Source organism: Lepisosteus oculatus, chromosome 23 (assembly GCF_040954835.1).
Source record: "Lepisosteus oculatus isolate fLepOcu1 chromosome 23, fLepOcu1.hap2, whole genome shotgun sequence".
Classification (NCBI taxonomy): domain Eukaryota; kingdom Metazoa; phylum Chordata; class Actinopteri; order Semionotiformes; family Lepisosteidae; genus Lepisosteus; species Lepisosteus oculatus.
The window spans coordinates 2,922,842-2,937,280 of record NC_090718.1 but is presented as its reverse complement, the minus strand read 5'-3'; the positions used below and the strand labels follow the sequence as shown (position 1 = coordinate 2,937,280).

Here is a 14,439-nt window from a genome sequence, read left to right as displayed (position 1 = left end):
GCGTGCCCCCACTTGTCCTTAAATAACCGTCTGTACTTACAAAATGCTACGCGTAGCGCTCAGTGACAAGGATGTGTTTTCAGAATAATAAGCTGGACCACTGTACAACTTACACATATACGTCTCCACAGAAAAGTCAAATTCAAGAAAGGTGTAAAGGTTATTGCACACTTGGGGCCATAAAAGCGTCGAAAACCGGGAATGGAAGCATTGAGGAAGAAATCATGATTGCTCTTTCACGGACTCTGTGGGTGGCTCTTAAAAGAGCCTTTGGGTTCGTTGATCGGGGACGGGCGGGCCGGGTTTACTTGGAGCTGGTGTACTTGGTGACGGCCTTGGTGCCCTCGGACACGGCGTGCTTGGCCAGCTCTCCGGGCAGCAGCAGGCGCACGGCGGTTTGGATCTCCCGGGAGGTGATGGTGGAGCGCTTGTTGTAGTGCGCCAGGCGGGAGGCCTCGCCGGCGATGCGCTCGAAGATGTCGCTGACGAACGAGTTCATGATGCCCATGGCCTTCGACGAGATGCCGGTGTCCGGGTGCACCTGCTTCAGCACCTTGTACACGTAGATGGCGTAGCTCTCCTTCCTGGTCTTTCTGCGCTTCTTGCCGCCCTTCCCGGCCGTCTTGGTCACGGCTTTCTTGGAGCCCTTCTTGGGAGCGGATTTCGCTGGTTCAGGCATCTTAACTGCACTCTGCGCACACAGTCATTGGAGCTTAGGGCTTCTACAGCCCCCTATTTATAGCGGCCGCGTGCAACTCAGCTCGCTCAGCTCAGAAGGCGGCTCATTGGTCAGCGAGAGAGCTGCTCTCCTATTGGCTGCGCTCTGCGCCAATGAAACTCAAACGGCTGAGCGCCTGAGCCGCTCGCTCTGACTCCAGGCGCCTCTCTCTCCCCTCCGCCCGAGCACTCAGGAACAAAGGGCCGTGTGATCCGTTTAGCACAACGTGCAGATTTATTGAAATCCCGCTCTCATTCCGCTTATGTCTCCTACCCTAGAAAACATGTCATCGGCGTAAAATGTGCGATTTGTGCAAACTTGGGAGTCAAAAGGACTCTGGGTGATATTGTAGGCAACCCCAAAATCACTCTTGAACAACCAACAGCTTTGTATAGCAACACTTTTGAGCTTTGACACTGCTTTCAAATTAGTCTGAGCTCACGGAACCTTCACACTAACCCCTTCTACAGAATGAATGTAATGAGAAGGGCTCTTGGCGAATGAAGTGGAATTTCTCAGAGCTGAGCAGCACCGCTTCCTTTCTTAAAACCCATAAAACGTGCGTGAAAAACAAACCGTTTAGTAGCTGAACCCCAGTCGGTTCCCAGGACCGTATTGCAATTTTCTACCATTTTGAACACGTCTAATAAGCGCTCTTCAGATGAAAATGTCTTCAATGAAAGAAACGCAAAGCATGTAGGAATGCGAGTGAGGGGGATGAAAACTATGGGCAGAAAAACGTGTTTCATCCCGTAACGCTATTTTATTCGTTATTTGTTTACAGACTCACAAACAGCTCGCTCTGTACCGCGCATTAAGGTAGGATAGTCAACCTATTCTGCGATTACATTTCGAGCCGGACTTTCAAAGTATAACTTCATTCCACAGGCCAGCACAAATATTTCAGCTCTTTTCTGAAAAGGTGGGTGGCTCTTAAAAGAGCCTTTGGGTTGATACGTCGGGGTCCGGTCCGGCAGTGAAGCTCCGCTCCTGTTTAGCCGCCGAAGCCGTACAGGGTGCGGCCCTGGCGCTTCAGCGCGTACACCACGTCCATGGCGGTGACGGTCTTCCTCTTGGCGTGCTCGGTGTAGGTGACGGCGTCGCGGATGACGTTCTCCAGGAACACCTTCAGCACCCCGCGGGTCTCCTCGTAGATCAGCCCGGAGATCCGCTTCACTCCCCCACGGCGAGCCAGGCGGCGGATGGCGGGCTTGGTGATTCCCTGGATGTTGTCGCGGAGAACCTTGCGGTGACGCTTAGCGCCTCCTTTCCCGAGTCCCTTTCCGCCTTTGCCTCTTCCAGACATCTTCTAGTTATCAGTTAGTGACACGACACACACTGCTCGGCTGCAGCCGCGGCGCTTCTCTTTTCAAGCCTGAGAGCGGACCTGCTTGAGACAGGAGGCGCGCTGACACACGAGCCCGCCTCCTCTCCGACCGCAGCAGCAGCCCAGACTGCACAGGAACCTCTTCCCTGCCGGAGAGCTCTCCACCACAGCAACTTTAAACAGGCTACACTTCGAAATTGTCATGATTACTTCCCTAACCAACGGCATTGTAGGATTGTGCAAATTCTCCCCACGTGGTTTGAATGCTTGAACCTGGACTCGAGAAAAGCCCAGTCTTATCGAGCGCTAGCAATACAGGATAGTCGGTGCTGCAGCACGTTTTTGACTTGCAGTTTTTCTTACAGGGTAAAACTTCAGAGCAAAGGAAACCTAAACCCATACCACACCGACAGCATTAAGAAATGTGTCAATACCGAACCCACGTATCTAGGAAGAACGATATCGAATTCAGAATCCATTGCACATGTGAGGTGCTCTTTTCTGAACCAAAACGCCCCATACGGAACAGAAAATACAACATACTACGGTGTATGGATTATGAACTGTACTCAGACTTTAATCACTGTAGGAATAAATCCGTCATTCATGTTTAATCACCTACTAAACCGAGGTGCCTGAATGCCGGAAACCGAAGAATCTAAGAAATTAGGGGGGTCAATTTTATACGTGTTCAACTGTAACACATTGCAATACAGTACAGGACATCAGCAGTGAAATATTCGATCTTTTTTATATTTTTGTGGTGGTTCTTAAAAGAGCCTTTGTGTTCATGGGGAAAGATCCTGCAGCAGGCGGTCCGAGTCTAAGCGCGCTCCCCGCCAAACACCGAATTCGGAAAAGAAAAAAAAGAGTAGCGGAAGGGCTTTTAAGGGTGGGGTTTGAATGCCAGTCGTTCTTGTGTCATTAAAATAGTCTCATGCATTTGAACACTTTCAAATGTGGATATGAATGCTGAAAAACGAATTTAGAGCAAAAGGGGAGACGTGTGTCGCTGGTGTACTGCAGCAGTGCAGTCGTGCAGAGGGGCTTTTACACGAGTTGGTAGAAAACCGCTTCTCGGTAGGGCTTTCACTTATCAGCTAACCAAACGAGAATTGTGCCTCGTACAGACTATAATGGAATAATGTGACCCTCTCGAGTGTTGTGGTGGCTCTTAAAAGAGCCTTTGTGTTCAAGGGAAAAGATGCTGCAGCAGGCGGTCCGTGTCTAAGCGCGCTCCCCGCGGATGCGGCGGGCCAGCTGGATGTCTTTGGGCATGATGGTCACCCTCTTGGCGTGGATGGCGCACAGGTTGGTGTCCTCGAAGAGCCCCACCAGGTAAGCCTCGCTGGCCTCCTGCAGAGCCATGACGGCGGAGCTCTGGAAGCGCAGGTCGGTCTTGAAGTCCTGGGCGATCTCTCTCACCAGGCGCTGGAAGGGCAGCTTGCGGATCAGCAGCTCGGTGGACTTCTGGTAGCGGCGGATCTCCCGCAGAGCCACGGTGCCGGGCCTGTAGCGGTGGGGCTTCTTCACGCCGCCGGTGGCGGGGGCGCTCTTGCGGGCAGCCTTGGTGGCCAGCTGCTTCCTGGGCGCCTTGCCGCCGGTGGACTTGCGAGCGGTCTGCTTGGTTCTCGCCATCTTCCTCGCTGCTCTTCACAATCAGCACTGTACTGAGAGCAGCAGCCCGCACTCGGGTTTATATGCGCAGGCAGCCCCGTCCTGATTGGCTGAAGGGCCCCGGGAGCCTCTCGCTGATTGGATACTTTGAGAAGGAGCGCGCAGTTCATACACCCTCTCCGATCTTCTTTGTTTTGTCAAATCAAAGTATAAAGGCGTTTTTATACCTAGAAATCAATAACCTGTCAAGGACCTTGATTTCTTTTAACTATAATAATCCAGGACAAGAATATACTTCCATCAAATCATGAAATCGTTTAATTGACTAGAACGAAGTTAAATCACATATATATTGCAATGGAAAAGGTCATCCTGTGACTCGGGGGAGGAGTGTTGTGCTGAGGGACCCCGATTTCTGTTGAACTTTACAGCTCGTTATGCAATAATAAAAATGTGATAGAATAATGTGAATGAAGAGAACAATCTTCTAAACCCCATGACAAGTACTACAAGGAACCCGGTTTACTCTGCTCGTTTAGAATTAAAAGGCGAAAATCTACTTGAACGAACTGAACAAAGAAAATGATTGTATGAACTGTCTTGCGAGCGCAACAGAAATCGCTCGTCCACACAGCGGCTGTGATTCTGAGCCACAGACATCACTGCTAAAACCTCAGGGGGAAAACACACGTGCTTCGACCCGTGTATAAATATTGCACTCATATTAATAAAAACAAGAACTCGCTCATTTGAAGAGGCTGTGGGTGGCTCTTAAAAGAGCCTTTGTTTTTCGGGTCAGTCGGAGGTCTCTGCCGGGCTGTTTACTTGCTCTTGGCCGGCTTCTCGGTCTTCTTGGGCAGCAGCACCGCCTGGATGTTGGGCAGCACGCCGCCCTGCGCGATGGTCACGCCGCCCAGCAGCTTGTTCAGCTCCTCGTCGTTGCGGACGGCCAGCTGCAGGTGCCGGGGGATGATGCGGGTCTTCTTGTTGTCCCGGGCGGCGTTGCCAGCCAGCTCCAGGATCTCGGCGGTCAGGTACTCCAGCACCGCGGCCAGATACACCGGGGCTCCGGCGCCGACCCGCTCGGCATAGTTTCCCTTGCGCAGCAGCCGGTGGACACGGCCCACAGGGAACTGCAGTCCGGCCCTGGAAGAGCGAGTCTTGGCCTTGGCTCTGGCCTTACCGCCGGTCTTTCCTCTGCCGCTCATCTTGCACTGTCAAGCTTGTCCGAAGAAGTCTGACAATACTGATCACAAACTGTCTGCCGCCCCGTTTTTGAAGAGTCGCGGCTGAATTTGATTGGATGGACGGGAACAAGCTCTCCACCCAATCAGAGATCAGTGCTGCCAAGCGGCGCTCTCGGTCTCCACCAATCAACAGGCAGGAGGGAAATTCGGACTCTGAACACAGAGCGCGGCTCTGCTGCCGAGCGATGACAAATATTTGTTTTTCAATATCAAGCTTATTTTCATTATTCACATACACAGGTATATGGAATAGCGAAATGCTATTTAGCTAGCTCTCAGACGTTAAGTGGTTATAAAAACAACAATAAAGTTGCATAAAAAAAGACACAACAGGCCATGTGCAGAACAACAGGCGATTAGCAAAACTGCAACAGATAATGTGCAAAACACTTTGCTTAAACGGTCATTTTCATGCTTAAAAACGTATATTTTAGTGAATTTCACCACCGTCTGACTCTCAGTAACCACGCTACATTGAGTGGAATTAAGCTCCACTCCCATAAGAATCTGGATCACCCGCCTGCGAGGGCTCGATATTGAAAAGTCACCATTGTCGCTATTAGAGTGACACATCTGTCACGTTACGCCTTTTCACATGTCCGCTATAGCTGCGAGACTAGCAGTCACGAATTGCAAGTCACACACTAATGAAAACCCCCGTGCAATGTAACAATGTAACATTTCGCCTCAACTAAATTCATTAAATGAAAAGGAGATGCAAGGAGTCACAACGCTGTTCAATGGAGATCAGGACGTTTATTTAACAAAAAGGCCTTTTAATTCTACACCTCCTCTGGGCACCCACTCTCTACAGTAGTATTTAGAATATTTACATTTGTACATTTTACCCAGCATCGCATTTCAGTATCATTAATAAAAACTACAACTCAATCCCCCCCATTGTGTAAAATAATTATGTCTCCCCCCCTATCGAGCGAACCGGCGCTTTCAAGCGGTGAAAAGGGAAAGTCTGCGCTCTCTCTCGGAAGGGCTGGTGGCTCTTAGAAGAGCCTTTGGGTTTGTAGGAAATTAACTCGAGGGTCGATCGCTCACTTCTTCTTGGGAGCCGCTTTCTTAGCTTTGGCCGTCTTGGGTTTGGCCACCTTGGGCTTCGCTGCCTTGGCTTTCTTCGGGCTCTTCGCCTTCTTAGGCGCCGCTGGCTTCTTGGCCTTCTTGGGGCTCTTGGTCGCCTTCTTGGCCGCTGCGGGCTTCGCGGCTTTCTTGGGCGACTTCTTGGCGGCCGCTGGCTTCTTGGTCGCCGCCTTCTTGGGCGACTTCTTGGCGGCCGCTGGCTTCTTAGCCGCTGCGGGTTTCTTGGCCGCCGGCTTCTTGGCTTTGGCGGCGGCGGCGGCTTTCTTCACGGGCTTGGGCTTGGTCTCCGCCTGCTTCTTGTTGAGCTTGAAGGAGCCCGAGGCGCCGGTGCCCTTGGTCTGCACCAGGGTGCCCTTGGTCACCAGGCTCTTGATGGCCAGCTTGACGCGGGAGTTGTTCTTCTCCACGTCGTAGCCGCCGGCCGCCAGGGACTTCTTCAGGGCGGCCAGGGACACGCCGCTCCGCTCCTTGGAGGCGGACACGGCCTGCAGGATGAGCTCTCCCACGCTGGGGCCCGCTTTCTTGGGCTTGGCGGCGCTCTTCTTCTTGGGCGCCTTGGCCGGCGCGGCGGCGGGGGCCGGAGCGACTTCTTCTGCCATCGCTGCGTCTCTGTCTGCTGTCGGACTGTCTGCGGCTCCGCGCGCAGGCGGAACTTCAAGGCCGCATGAGAACCGTGGAGACTCAACCGCTGCTGCTGCTGCAGCTCCGCTCCGCACAGCCCGCTCGCACTTGTGTTTTCTCCCCGCACAAAACTGCCCCGTAATCCTCACAAATACACAGAATCGATGATCAAATACACCAAATACGGAGAAAACCCCCTGGTCTTTAATATGCAGTTGAGTTACAGATTTTTCTGTACGATAATTCTGACAGAATTGCCCAGAGTCCAAGAACAGCGCACACGAAAGGCGGTGCTCACCCGGCACTTCATCGTCTATTTCTAAAATAAATGTACTTAAACCGTCAGTAAAGATAAAAACAAGGTGTAAATAATACAGTCGAGACTGACGGTCATGTAACCCAATAAGAATGAATTCTGAATTATTTAAAACTGATGATTTATTTTGCTCTATGTTCGGTGTCATTAACACACTCCCGGACTCGCTGTTTCTAAGAAGGAGACGGACAAGTTTTGTCAAATAAGACAGTTTTATCCCCGTGAAATTAGGAGTATTTCGAGTTTTTCCACCGATACGCTTTTATAACATGCCGAACAAGCGTAGTCGTAGTCGCTTTGTTTATCTCAGACATTTTCAAATCAGTTATTTCAAAGGCGATTCTTCAATGGGGCTTTAGTAAAGACCGCGACTCTACCGTCAATACCAACATCCAGATAAGACCTGCGAGGCCGCAGTTTTAGAAGCAACACTAGCATAGCTTTATTTCAAAACGATTATTTCTTGATAATAATAATTAAATAGAAGACCTATACCAACACTGAATTATCCAGACTGTAGAAACATCCTGAGTTTATGTCTTCAGCTGCTCTGAAGAAACGAGCTGTGCCGTCTCTTCCATCTGTATGTTATGCTAGAGGCAAACGGGAAAATCTGCACCCCAGGAACCCCCCAAATCCAAGTACAACAAGACATCGGGTACAGAGAAAACCCTCCGATGTTCAAAACGTGCTTCAACTTCAGCAGACTCTGTGCGGCAGTTTCGACAGAAATGCCCCAAATCCGACAACAGAGCACTCGAAAGGCGGTGCTCATCCGGCACTTTGTCTTGTATTTCAAACTTATAAGATTTTTAAACACCGCTACAAATAGGAATCGTGTGCATGAAATACTGTCAAGACTGGTGGTAAGCTATCACGATAAAAAGCACGTCTGCGATATGAAAATAAATATGATTTTTATTTTGCTCTTTGGGCAGCGTCAGTAACACACTCCAGGAAGCGACGCTTCTAACAAAGGACTAGACCAGTTTCGTAAAACTACCACTTTGATTCCTTGACAAAAGTTCAAATCGCCTATTAGAATATAGTGGAATTGCTGGAATGCATGTATTTCAGATTTTATAAGCCTGTTGAGATTTTTGAATGAGGCCAAATGGAAAATCAGCACACACTGGCGAACCCGTTTGAATGAAATTGTCCTGACGTGAAAAAAAACAGCCCAGGCAGAGAAGTGGAGCCTGAAATGGTCCTCAGGCTTTTTGTTGTCATTCGGACAATGAAAACGCCCGGTAAATTAAACTACCAAGGCTGTAACCAAGGCGTGGTACAGCGTAATAATCCGCCAGGCACTTGATCAGAGCAAGGGACATTGTAATGACATGTTTTAGAGTGTATGAAAAGCAATATCTGATCATTAAAGCTGAAGGTTGTTCTAAGGACTCCTTTAGAAAGAGAGTGAGGAGGTGTGTGTGACTTAACTCGAGGTGCATTTGGATCGAGCAAATGAAACATTTCCTTTCCCAAAGAGTTGCGGGAGAATGGAGCAACTTGCACACCCTTGCTCTTACCCTGGCTTCAGGAACAATATGGTAAACACTCGGGAACAGCCACAGGCTCTGCTCTGGGAATGGGTCCGATTCATAAAACATGTTCTATCCTTGATCATTGGTGAAAAAATAATAAAGCTCATGGAAATCTCGTTTCATTGCTTTGAGACTGAAATGCCTTGTAAGAAATGTTGTGTAACCGATTCCTAACAGTCGCCAAATAGAAGCATCGAAGGCAGAAACCTCAATGTGAAACAGAAAGTCATTTATGTCTACAGTCACACTGAATTAGGTAGACTGATAACATACTTTAAATGAGGACTAAACTGCCGGAAAGAGACAAAGCGTGCCCCCCACTTGTCCTTAAATAACCGTCTGTACTTACAAAATGCTACGCGTAGCGCTCAGTGACAAGGATGTGTTTTCAGAATAATAAGCTGGACCACTGTACAACTTACACATACACGTCTCCACAGAAAAGTCACATTCAAGAAAGGTGTAAAGGTTATTGCACACTTGGGGCCATAAAAGCGTCGAAAACCGGGAATTGAAGCATTGAGGAAGAAATCAGGATTGCTCTTTCACGGACTCTGTGGGTGGCTCTTAAAAGAGCCTTTGGGTTCGTAGATCCGGGACGGGCGGGCCGGGTTTACTTGGAGCTGGTGTACTTGGTGACGGCCTTGGTGCCCTCGGACACGGCGTGCTTGGCCAGCTCTCCGGGCAGCAGCAGGCGCACGGCGGTCTGGATCTCCCGGGAGGTGATGGTGGAGCGCTTGTTGTAGTGCGCCAGGCGGGAGGCCTCGCCGGCGATGCGCTCGAAGATGTCGCTGACGAACGAGTTCATGATGCCCATGGCCTTCGACGAGATGCCGGTGTCCGGGTGCACCTGCTTCAGCACCTTGTACACGTAGATGGCGTAGCTCTCCTTCCTGGTCTTTCTGCGCTTCTTGCCGCCCTTCCCGGCCGTCTTGGTCACGGCTTTCTTGGAGCCCTTCTTGGGAGCGGATTTCGCTGGTTCAGGCATCTTAACTGCACTCTGCGCACACAGTCATGGGAGCTTAGGGCTTCTACAGCCCCCTATTTATAGCGGCTGCGTGCAACTCAGCTCGCTCAGCTCAGAAGGCGGCTCATTGGTCAGCGAGAGAGCTGCTCTCCTATTGGCTGCGCTCTGCGCCAATGAAATTCAAACGGCTGAGCGCCTGAGCCGCTCGCTCTGACTCCAGGCGCCTCTCTCTCCCCTCCGCCCGAGCACTCAGGAACAAAGGGCCGTGTGATCCGTTTAGCACAACGTGCAGATTTATTGAAATCCCGCTCTCATTCCGCTTATGTCCCCTACCCTAGAAAAAAATGTCATCGGCGTAAAATGTGCGATTTGTGCAAACTTGGAGTCAAAAGGACTCTGGGTGATATTGTAGGCAACCCCAAAATCACTCTTGAACAACCAACAGCTTTGTATAGCAACACTTTTGAGCTTTGACACTGCTTTCAAATTAGTCTGAGCTCACGAAACCTTCACACGAGCCCTTTCTACAGAATGAATGTTAATGAGAAGGGCTCTTGGCGAATGAAGTGGAATTTCTCCCGCACAGAGCTGAGCAGCACCGCTTCCTTTCTTAAAACCCATAAAACGAGCGTGAAAAACAAACCGTTTAGTAGCTGAACCCCAGTCGGTTCCCAGGACCGTATTGCAATTTTCTACCATTTTGACCACGTCTAATAAGCGCTCTTAAGATGAAAATGTCTTCAATGAAAGAAACGCAAAGCATGTAAGAATGCGAGTGAGGGGGATGAAAACTATGGGCAGAAAAACGTGTTTCATCCCGTAACGTTATTTTATTAGTTATTTGTTTACAGACTCACAAACAGCTCGCTCTGTACCGCGCATTAAGGTGGGATAGTCAACCTATTCTGCGATTACATTTCGAGCTAGACCTTCAAAGTACAGCTTCATTCCACACACAAGCACAAAGATTTCAGCTCTTTTCTGAAAAGGTGGGTGGCTCTTAAAAGAGCCTTTGGGTTTATACGTCGGGGTCCAGTCCGGTAGGGAAGCTCCGCTCCTGTTTAGCCGCCGAAGCCGTACAGGGTGCGGCCCTGGCGCTTCAGCGCGTACACCACGTCCATGGCGGTGACGGTCTTCCTCTTGGCGTGCTCGGTGTAGGTGACGGCGTCGCGGATGACGTTCTCCAGGAACACCTTCAGCACCCCGCGGGTCTCCTCGTAGATCAGCCCGGAGATCCGCTTCACTCCCCCACGGCGAGCCAGGCGGCGGATGGCGGGCTTGGTGATTCCCTGGATGTTGTCGCGGAGAACCTTGCGGTGACGCTTAGCACCTCCTTTCCCGAGTCCCTTTCCGCCTTTGCCTCTTCCAGACATCTTCAAGTTATCAGTTAGTGACACGACACACACTGCTGGGCTGCAGCCGCGGCGCTTCTCTTTTCAAGCCTGAGAGCGGACCTGCTTGAGACAGGAGGCGCGCTGACACACGAGCCCGCCTCCTCTCCGACTGCAGCAGCAGCCCAGACTGCACAGGAACCTCTTCCCTGCCGGAGAGCTCTCCACCACAGCAACTTTAAACAGGCTACACTTCGAAATTGTCATGATTACTTCCCTAACCAACGGCATTGTAGGATTGTGCAAATTCTCCCCACGTGGTTTGAATGCTTGAACCTGGACTCGAGAAAAGCCCAGTCTTATCGAGCGCTAGCAATACAGGATAGTCGGTGCTGCAGCACGTTTTTGACTTGCAGTTTTTCTTACAGGGTAAAACTTTAGAGCAAAGGAAACCTAAACCCATACCATACCGACAGCATTAAGAAATGTGTCAATACCGAACCCACGTATCTAGGAAGAACGATATCGAATTCAGAATCCATTGCACATGCGAGGTGCTCTTTTCTGAACCAAAACGCCCCATACGGAACAGAAAATACAACATACTACGGTGTATGGATTATGAACTGTACTCAGACTTTAATCACTGTAGGAATAAATCCGTCATTCATGTTTAATCACCTACTAAACCGAGGTGCCTGAATGCCGGAAACCGAAGAATCTAAGAAATTAGGGGGGTCAATTTTATACGTGTTCAACTGTAACACATTGCAATACAGTACAGGACATCAGCAGTGAAATATTTGATCTTTTTTATATTTTTGTGGTGGTTCTTAAAAGAGCCTTTGTGTTCAAGGGGAAAGATCCTGCAGCAGGCGGTCCGTGTCTAAGCGCGCTCCCCGCCAAACACCGGAAAAGAAAATTAAGAGTAGAGGAAGGGCTTTTAATGCCAATCGCTCTTGTGTCATTAAAATAGTCTCATGCATTTGAACACTTTCAAATGTGGATATGAATGCTGAAAAACGAATTTAGAGCAAAAGGGGAGACGTGTGTCGCTGGTGTACTGCAGCAGTGCAGTCGTGCAGAGGGGCTTTTACACGAGTTGGTAGAAAACCGCTTCTCGGTAGGGCTTCCACTTATCCGCTAACCAGACGGGAATTGTGCCTCGTACAGACTATAATGGAATAATGTGACCCTCTCGAGTGTTGTGGTGGCTCTTAAAAGAGCCTTTGTGTTCAAGGGAAAAGATGCTGCAGCAGGCGGTCCGTGTCTAAGCGCGCTCCCCGCGGATGCGGCGGGCCAGCTGGATGTCTTTGGGCATGATGGTCACCCTCTTGGCGTGGATGGCGCACAGGTTGGTGTCCTCGAAGAGCCCCACCAGGTAAGCCTCGCTGGCCTCCTGCAGAGCCATGACGGCGGAGCTCTGGAAGCGCAGGTCGGTCTTGAAGTCCTGGGCGATCTCTCTCACCAGGCGCTGGAAGGGCAGCTTGCGGATCAGCAGCTCGGTGGACTTCTGGTAGCGGCGGATCTCCCGCAGAGCCACGGTGCCGGGCCTGTAGCGGTGGGGCTTCTTCACGCCGCCGGTGGCGGGGGCGCTCTTGCGGGCAGCCTTGGTGGCCAGCTGCTTCCTGGGCGCCTTGCCGCCGGTGGACTTGCGAGCGGTCTGCTTGGTTCTCGCCATCTTCCTCGCTGCTCTTCACAATCAGCACTGTAGTGAGAGCAGCAGCCCGCACTCGGGTTTATATGCGCAGGCAGCCCCGTCCTGATTGGCTGAAGGGCCCCGGGAGCCTCTCGCTGATTGGATACTTTGAGAAGGAGCGCGCAGTTCATACACCCTCTCTGATCTTCTTTGTTTTGTCAAATCAAAGTATAAGGGCGTTTTTATACCTAGAAATCAATAACCTTGATTTCTTTTAACTATAATAATCCAGGACAAGAATATACTTCCATCAAATCATGAAATCGTATAATTGACTAGAACGAAGTTAAATCACATATATATTGCAATGGAAAAGGTCATCCTGTGACTCGGGGGAGGAGTGTTGTGCTGAGGGACCCCGATTTCTGTTGAACTTTACAGCTCGTTATGCAATAATAAAAATGTGATAGAATTATGTGAATGAAGAGAACAAATCTTCTAAACCCCATGACAAGTACTACAAGGAACCCGGTTTACTCTGCTCGTTTAGAATTAAAAGGCGAAAATCTACTTGAATGAACTGAACAAAGAAAATGATTGTATGAACTGTCTTGCGAGCGCAACAGAAATCGCTCGTCCACACAGCGGCTGTGATTCTGAGCCACAGACATCACTGCTAAAACCTCAGGGGGAAAACACACGTGCTTCGACCCGTGTATAAATATTGCACTCATATTAATAAAAACAAGAACTCGCTCATTTGAAGAGGCTGTGGGTGGCTCTTAAAAGAGCCTTTGTTTTTCGGGTCAGTCGGAGGTCTCTGCCGGGCTGTTTACTTGCTCTTGGCCGGCTTCTCGGTCTTCTTGGGCAGCAGCACCGCCTGGATGTTGGGCAGCACGCCGCCCTGCGCGATGGTCACGCCGCCCAGCAGCTTGTTCAGCTCCTCGTCGTTGCGGACGGCCAGCTGCAGGTGCCGGGGGATGATGCGGGTCTTCTTGTTGTCCCGGGCGGCGTTGCCAGCCAGCTCCAGGATCTCGGCGGTCAGGTACTCCAGCACCGCGGCCAGATACACCGGGGCTCCGGCGCCGACCCGCTCGGCATAGTTTCCCTTGCGCAGCAGCCGGTGGACACGGCCCACAGGGAACTGCAGTCCGGCCCTGGAAGAGCGAGTCTTGGCCTTGGCTCTGGCCTTACCGCCGGTCTTTCCTCTGCCGCTCATCTTGCACTGTCAAGCTTGTCTGAAGAAAACTGCTAACAATGATCACAACTTGTCTGCCGCCCCGCTTTTGAAGAGTCGCGGCTGAACGTGATTGGATGGACGGGAACAAGCTCTCCACCCAATCAGAGATCAGTGCTGCCAAGCGGCGCTCTCGGTCTCCACCAATCAACAGGCAGGAGGGAAATTCGGACTCCGAACACAGAGCGCGGCTCTGCTGCCGAGGCCGAGTGAGAAAATATGTGTTTTTCAGTTTCAACCGTATTAGCATTATTCTCATACACAGGTATATGGAATAGCGAAATGCGATTTAGCTAGCTCTCAGACGGTAAGTGGTAAAAAAACAACAATACAGTTGCATAAGAAAAGACAGAGACAACAGGCCATGTGCAGAACAGGCGATTAGCAAAACTGCAACAGATAATGTGCAAAACACTTTGCTTAAACGGTCATTTTCATGCTTAAAAACGTATATTTTAGTGAATTTCACCACCGTCTGACTCTCAGTAACCACGCTACATTGAGTGGAATTAAGCTCCACTCCCATAAGAATCTGGATCACCCGCCTGCGAGGGCTCGATATTGAAAAGTCACCATTGTCGCTATTAGAGTGACACATCTGTCACGTTACGCCTTTTCACATGTCCGCTATAGCTGCGAGACTAGCAGTCACGAATTGCAAGTCACACACTAATGAAAACCCCCGTGCAATGTAACATTTCGCCTCAACTAAATTCATTAAATGAAAAGGAGATGCAAGGAGTCACAACGCTGTTCAATGGAGATCAGGACGTTTATTTAACA

General features: G+C 50.3%; 8 protein-coding genes across 8 annotated transcripts; all 8 read right to left on the bottom strand.

Annotated features, from left to right (window-relative positions):
- Positions 1-247: 247 nt before the first annotated feature.
- On the bottom strand, positions 248-689 carry LOC138224622 (histone H2B 1/2). Its single transcript, XM_069182568.1, has one exon. It carries the CDS (start codon positions 677-679, stop codon positions 305-307), a length of 375 nt encoding a protein of 124 aa, XP_069038669.1. The 5' UTR covers positions 680-689; the 3' UTR covers positions 248-304.
- Positions 690-1,644: 955 nt separating this feature from the next.
- LOC138224698 (histone H4) lies at positions 1,645-2,045 on the bottom strand. Its single transcript, XM_069182691.1, has one exon. It carries the CDS (start codon positions 2,022-2,024, stop codon positions 1,713-1,715), a length of 312 nt encoding a protein of 103 aa, XP_069038792.1. The 5' UTR covers positions 2,025-2,045; the 3' UTR covers positions 1,645-1,712.
- A 1,162-nt stretch (positions 2,046-3,207) lies between these two features.
- On the bottom strand, positions 3,208-3,747 carry LOC138224651 (histone H3). The gene has a single exon (XM_069182627.1). It carries the CDS (start codon positions 3,681-3,683, stop codon positions 3,273-3,275), a length of 411 nt encoding a protein of 136 aa, XP_069038728.1. The 5' UTR covers positions 3,684-3,747; the 3' UTR covers positions 3,208-3,272.
- A 679-nt stretch (positions 3,748-4,426) lies between these two features.
- On the bottom strand, positions 4,427-13,673 carry LOC138224653 (histone H2AX-like). Its single transcript, XM_069182629.1, has 3 exons — positions 13,256-13,673; positions 9,957-9,969; positions 4,427-4,876 (listed from the first exon to the last, which is right to left on the bottom strand). The coding sequence occupies exons 1-3, from the start codon at positions 13,636-13,638 to the stop codon at positions 4,484-4,486; spliced, it is 789 nt and encodes a 262-aa protein (XP_069038730.1). The 5' UTR covers positions 13,639-13,673; the 3' UTR covers positions 4,427-4,483.
- Positions 5,745-6,699, bottom strand: LOC138224649 (histone H1-like). Its single transcript, XM_069182625.1, has one exon. The coding sequence runs from the start codon at positions 6,598-6,600 to the stop codon at positions 5,959-5,961; it is 642 nt and encodes a 213-aa protein (XP_069038726.1). The 5' UTR covers positions 6,601-6,699; the 3' UTR covers positions 5,745-5,958.
- LOC138224619 (histone H2B 1/2) lies at positions 9,036-9,480 on the bottom strand. Its single transcript, XM_069182565.1, has one exon. The coding sequence runs from the start codon at positions 9,468-9,470 to the stop codon at positions 9,096-9,098; it is 375 nt and encodes a 124-aa protein (XP_069038666.1). The 5' UTR covers positions 9,471-9,480; the 3' UTR covers positions 9,036-9,095.
- LOC138224747 (histone H4) lies at positions 10,423-10,822 on the bottom strand. The gene has a single exon (XM_069182782.1). The coding sequence runs from the start codon at positions 10,820-10,822 to the stop codon at positions 10,511-10,513; it is 312 nt and encodes a 103-aa protein (XP_069038883.1). The 3' UTR covers positions 10,423-10,510.
- LOC138224652 (histone H3) lies at positions 11,986-12,477 on the bottom strand. The gene has a single exon (XM_069182628.1). It carries the CDS (start codon positions 12,459-12,461, stop codon positions 12,051-12,053), a length of 411 nt encoding a protein of 136 aa, XP_069038729.1. The 5' UTR covers positions 12,462-12,477; the 3' UTR covers positions 11,986-12,050.
- Positions 13,674-14,439: the final 766 nt, after the last annotated feature.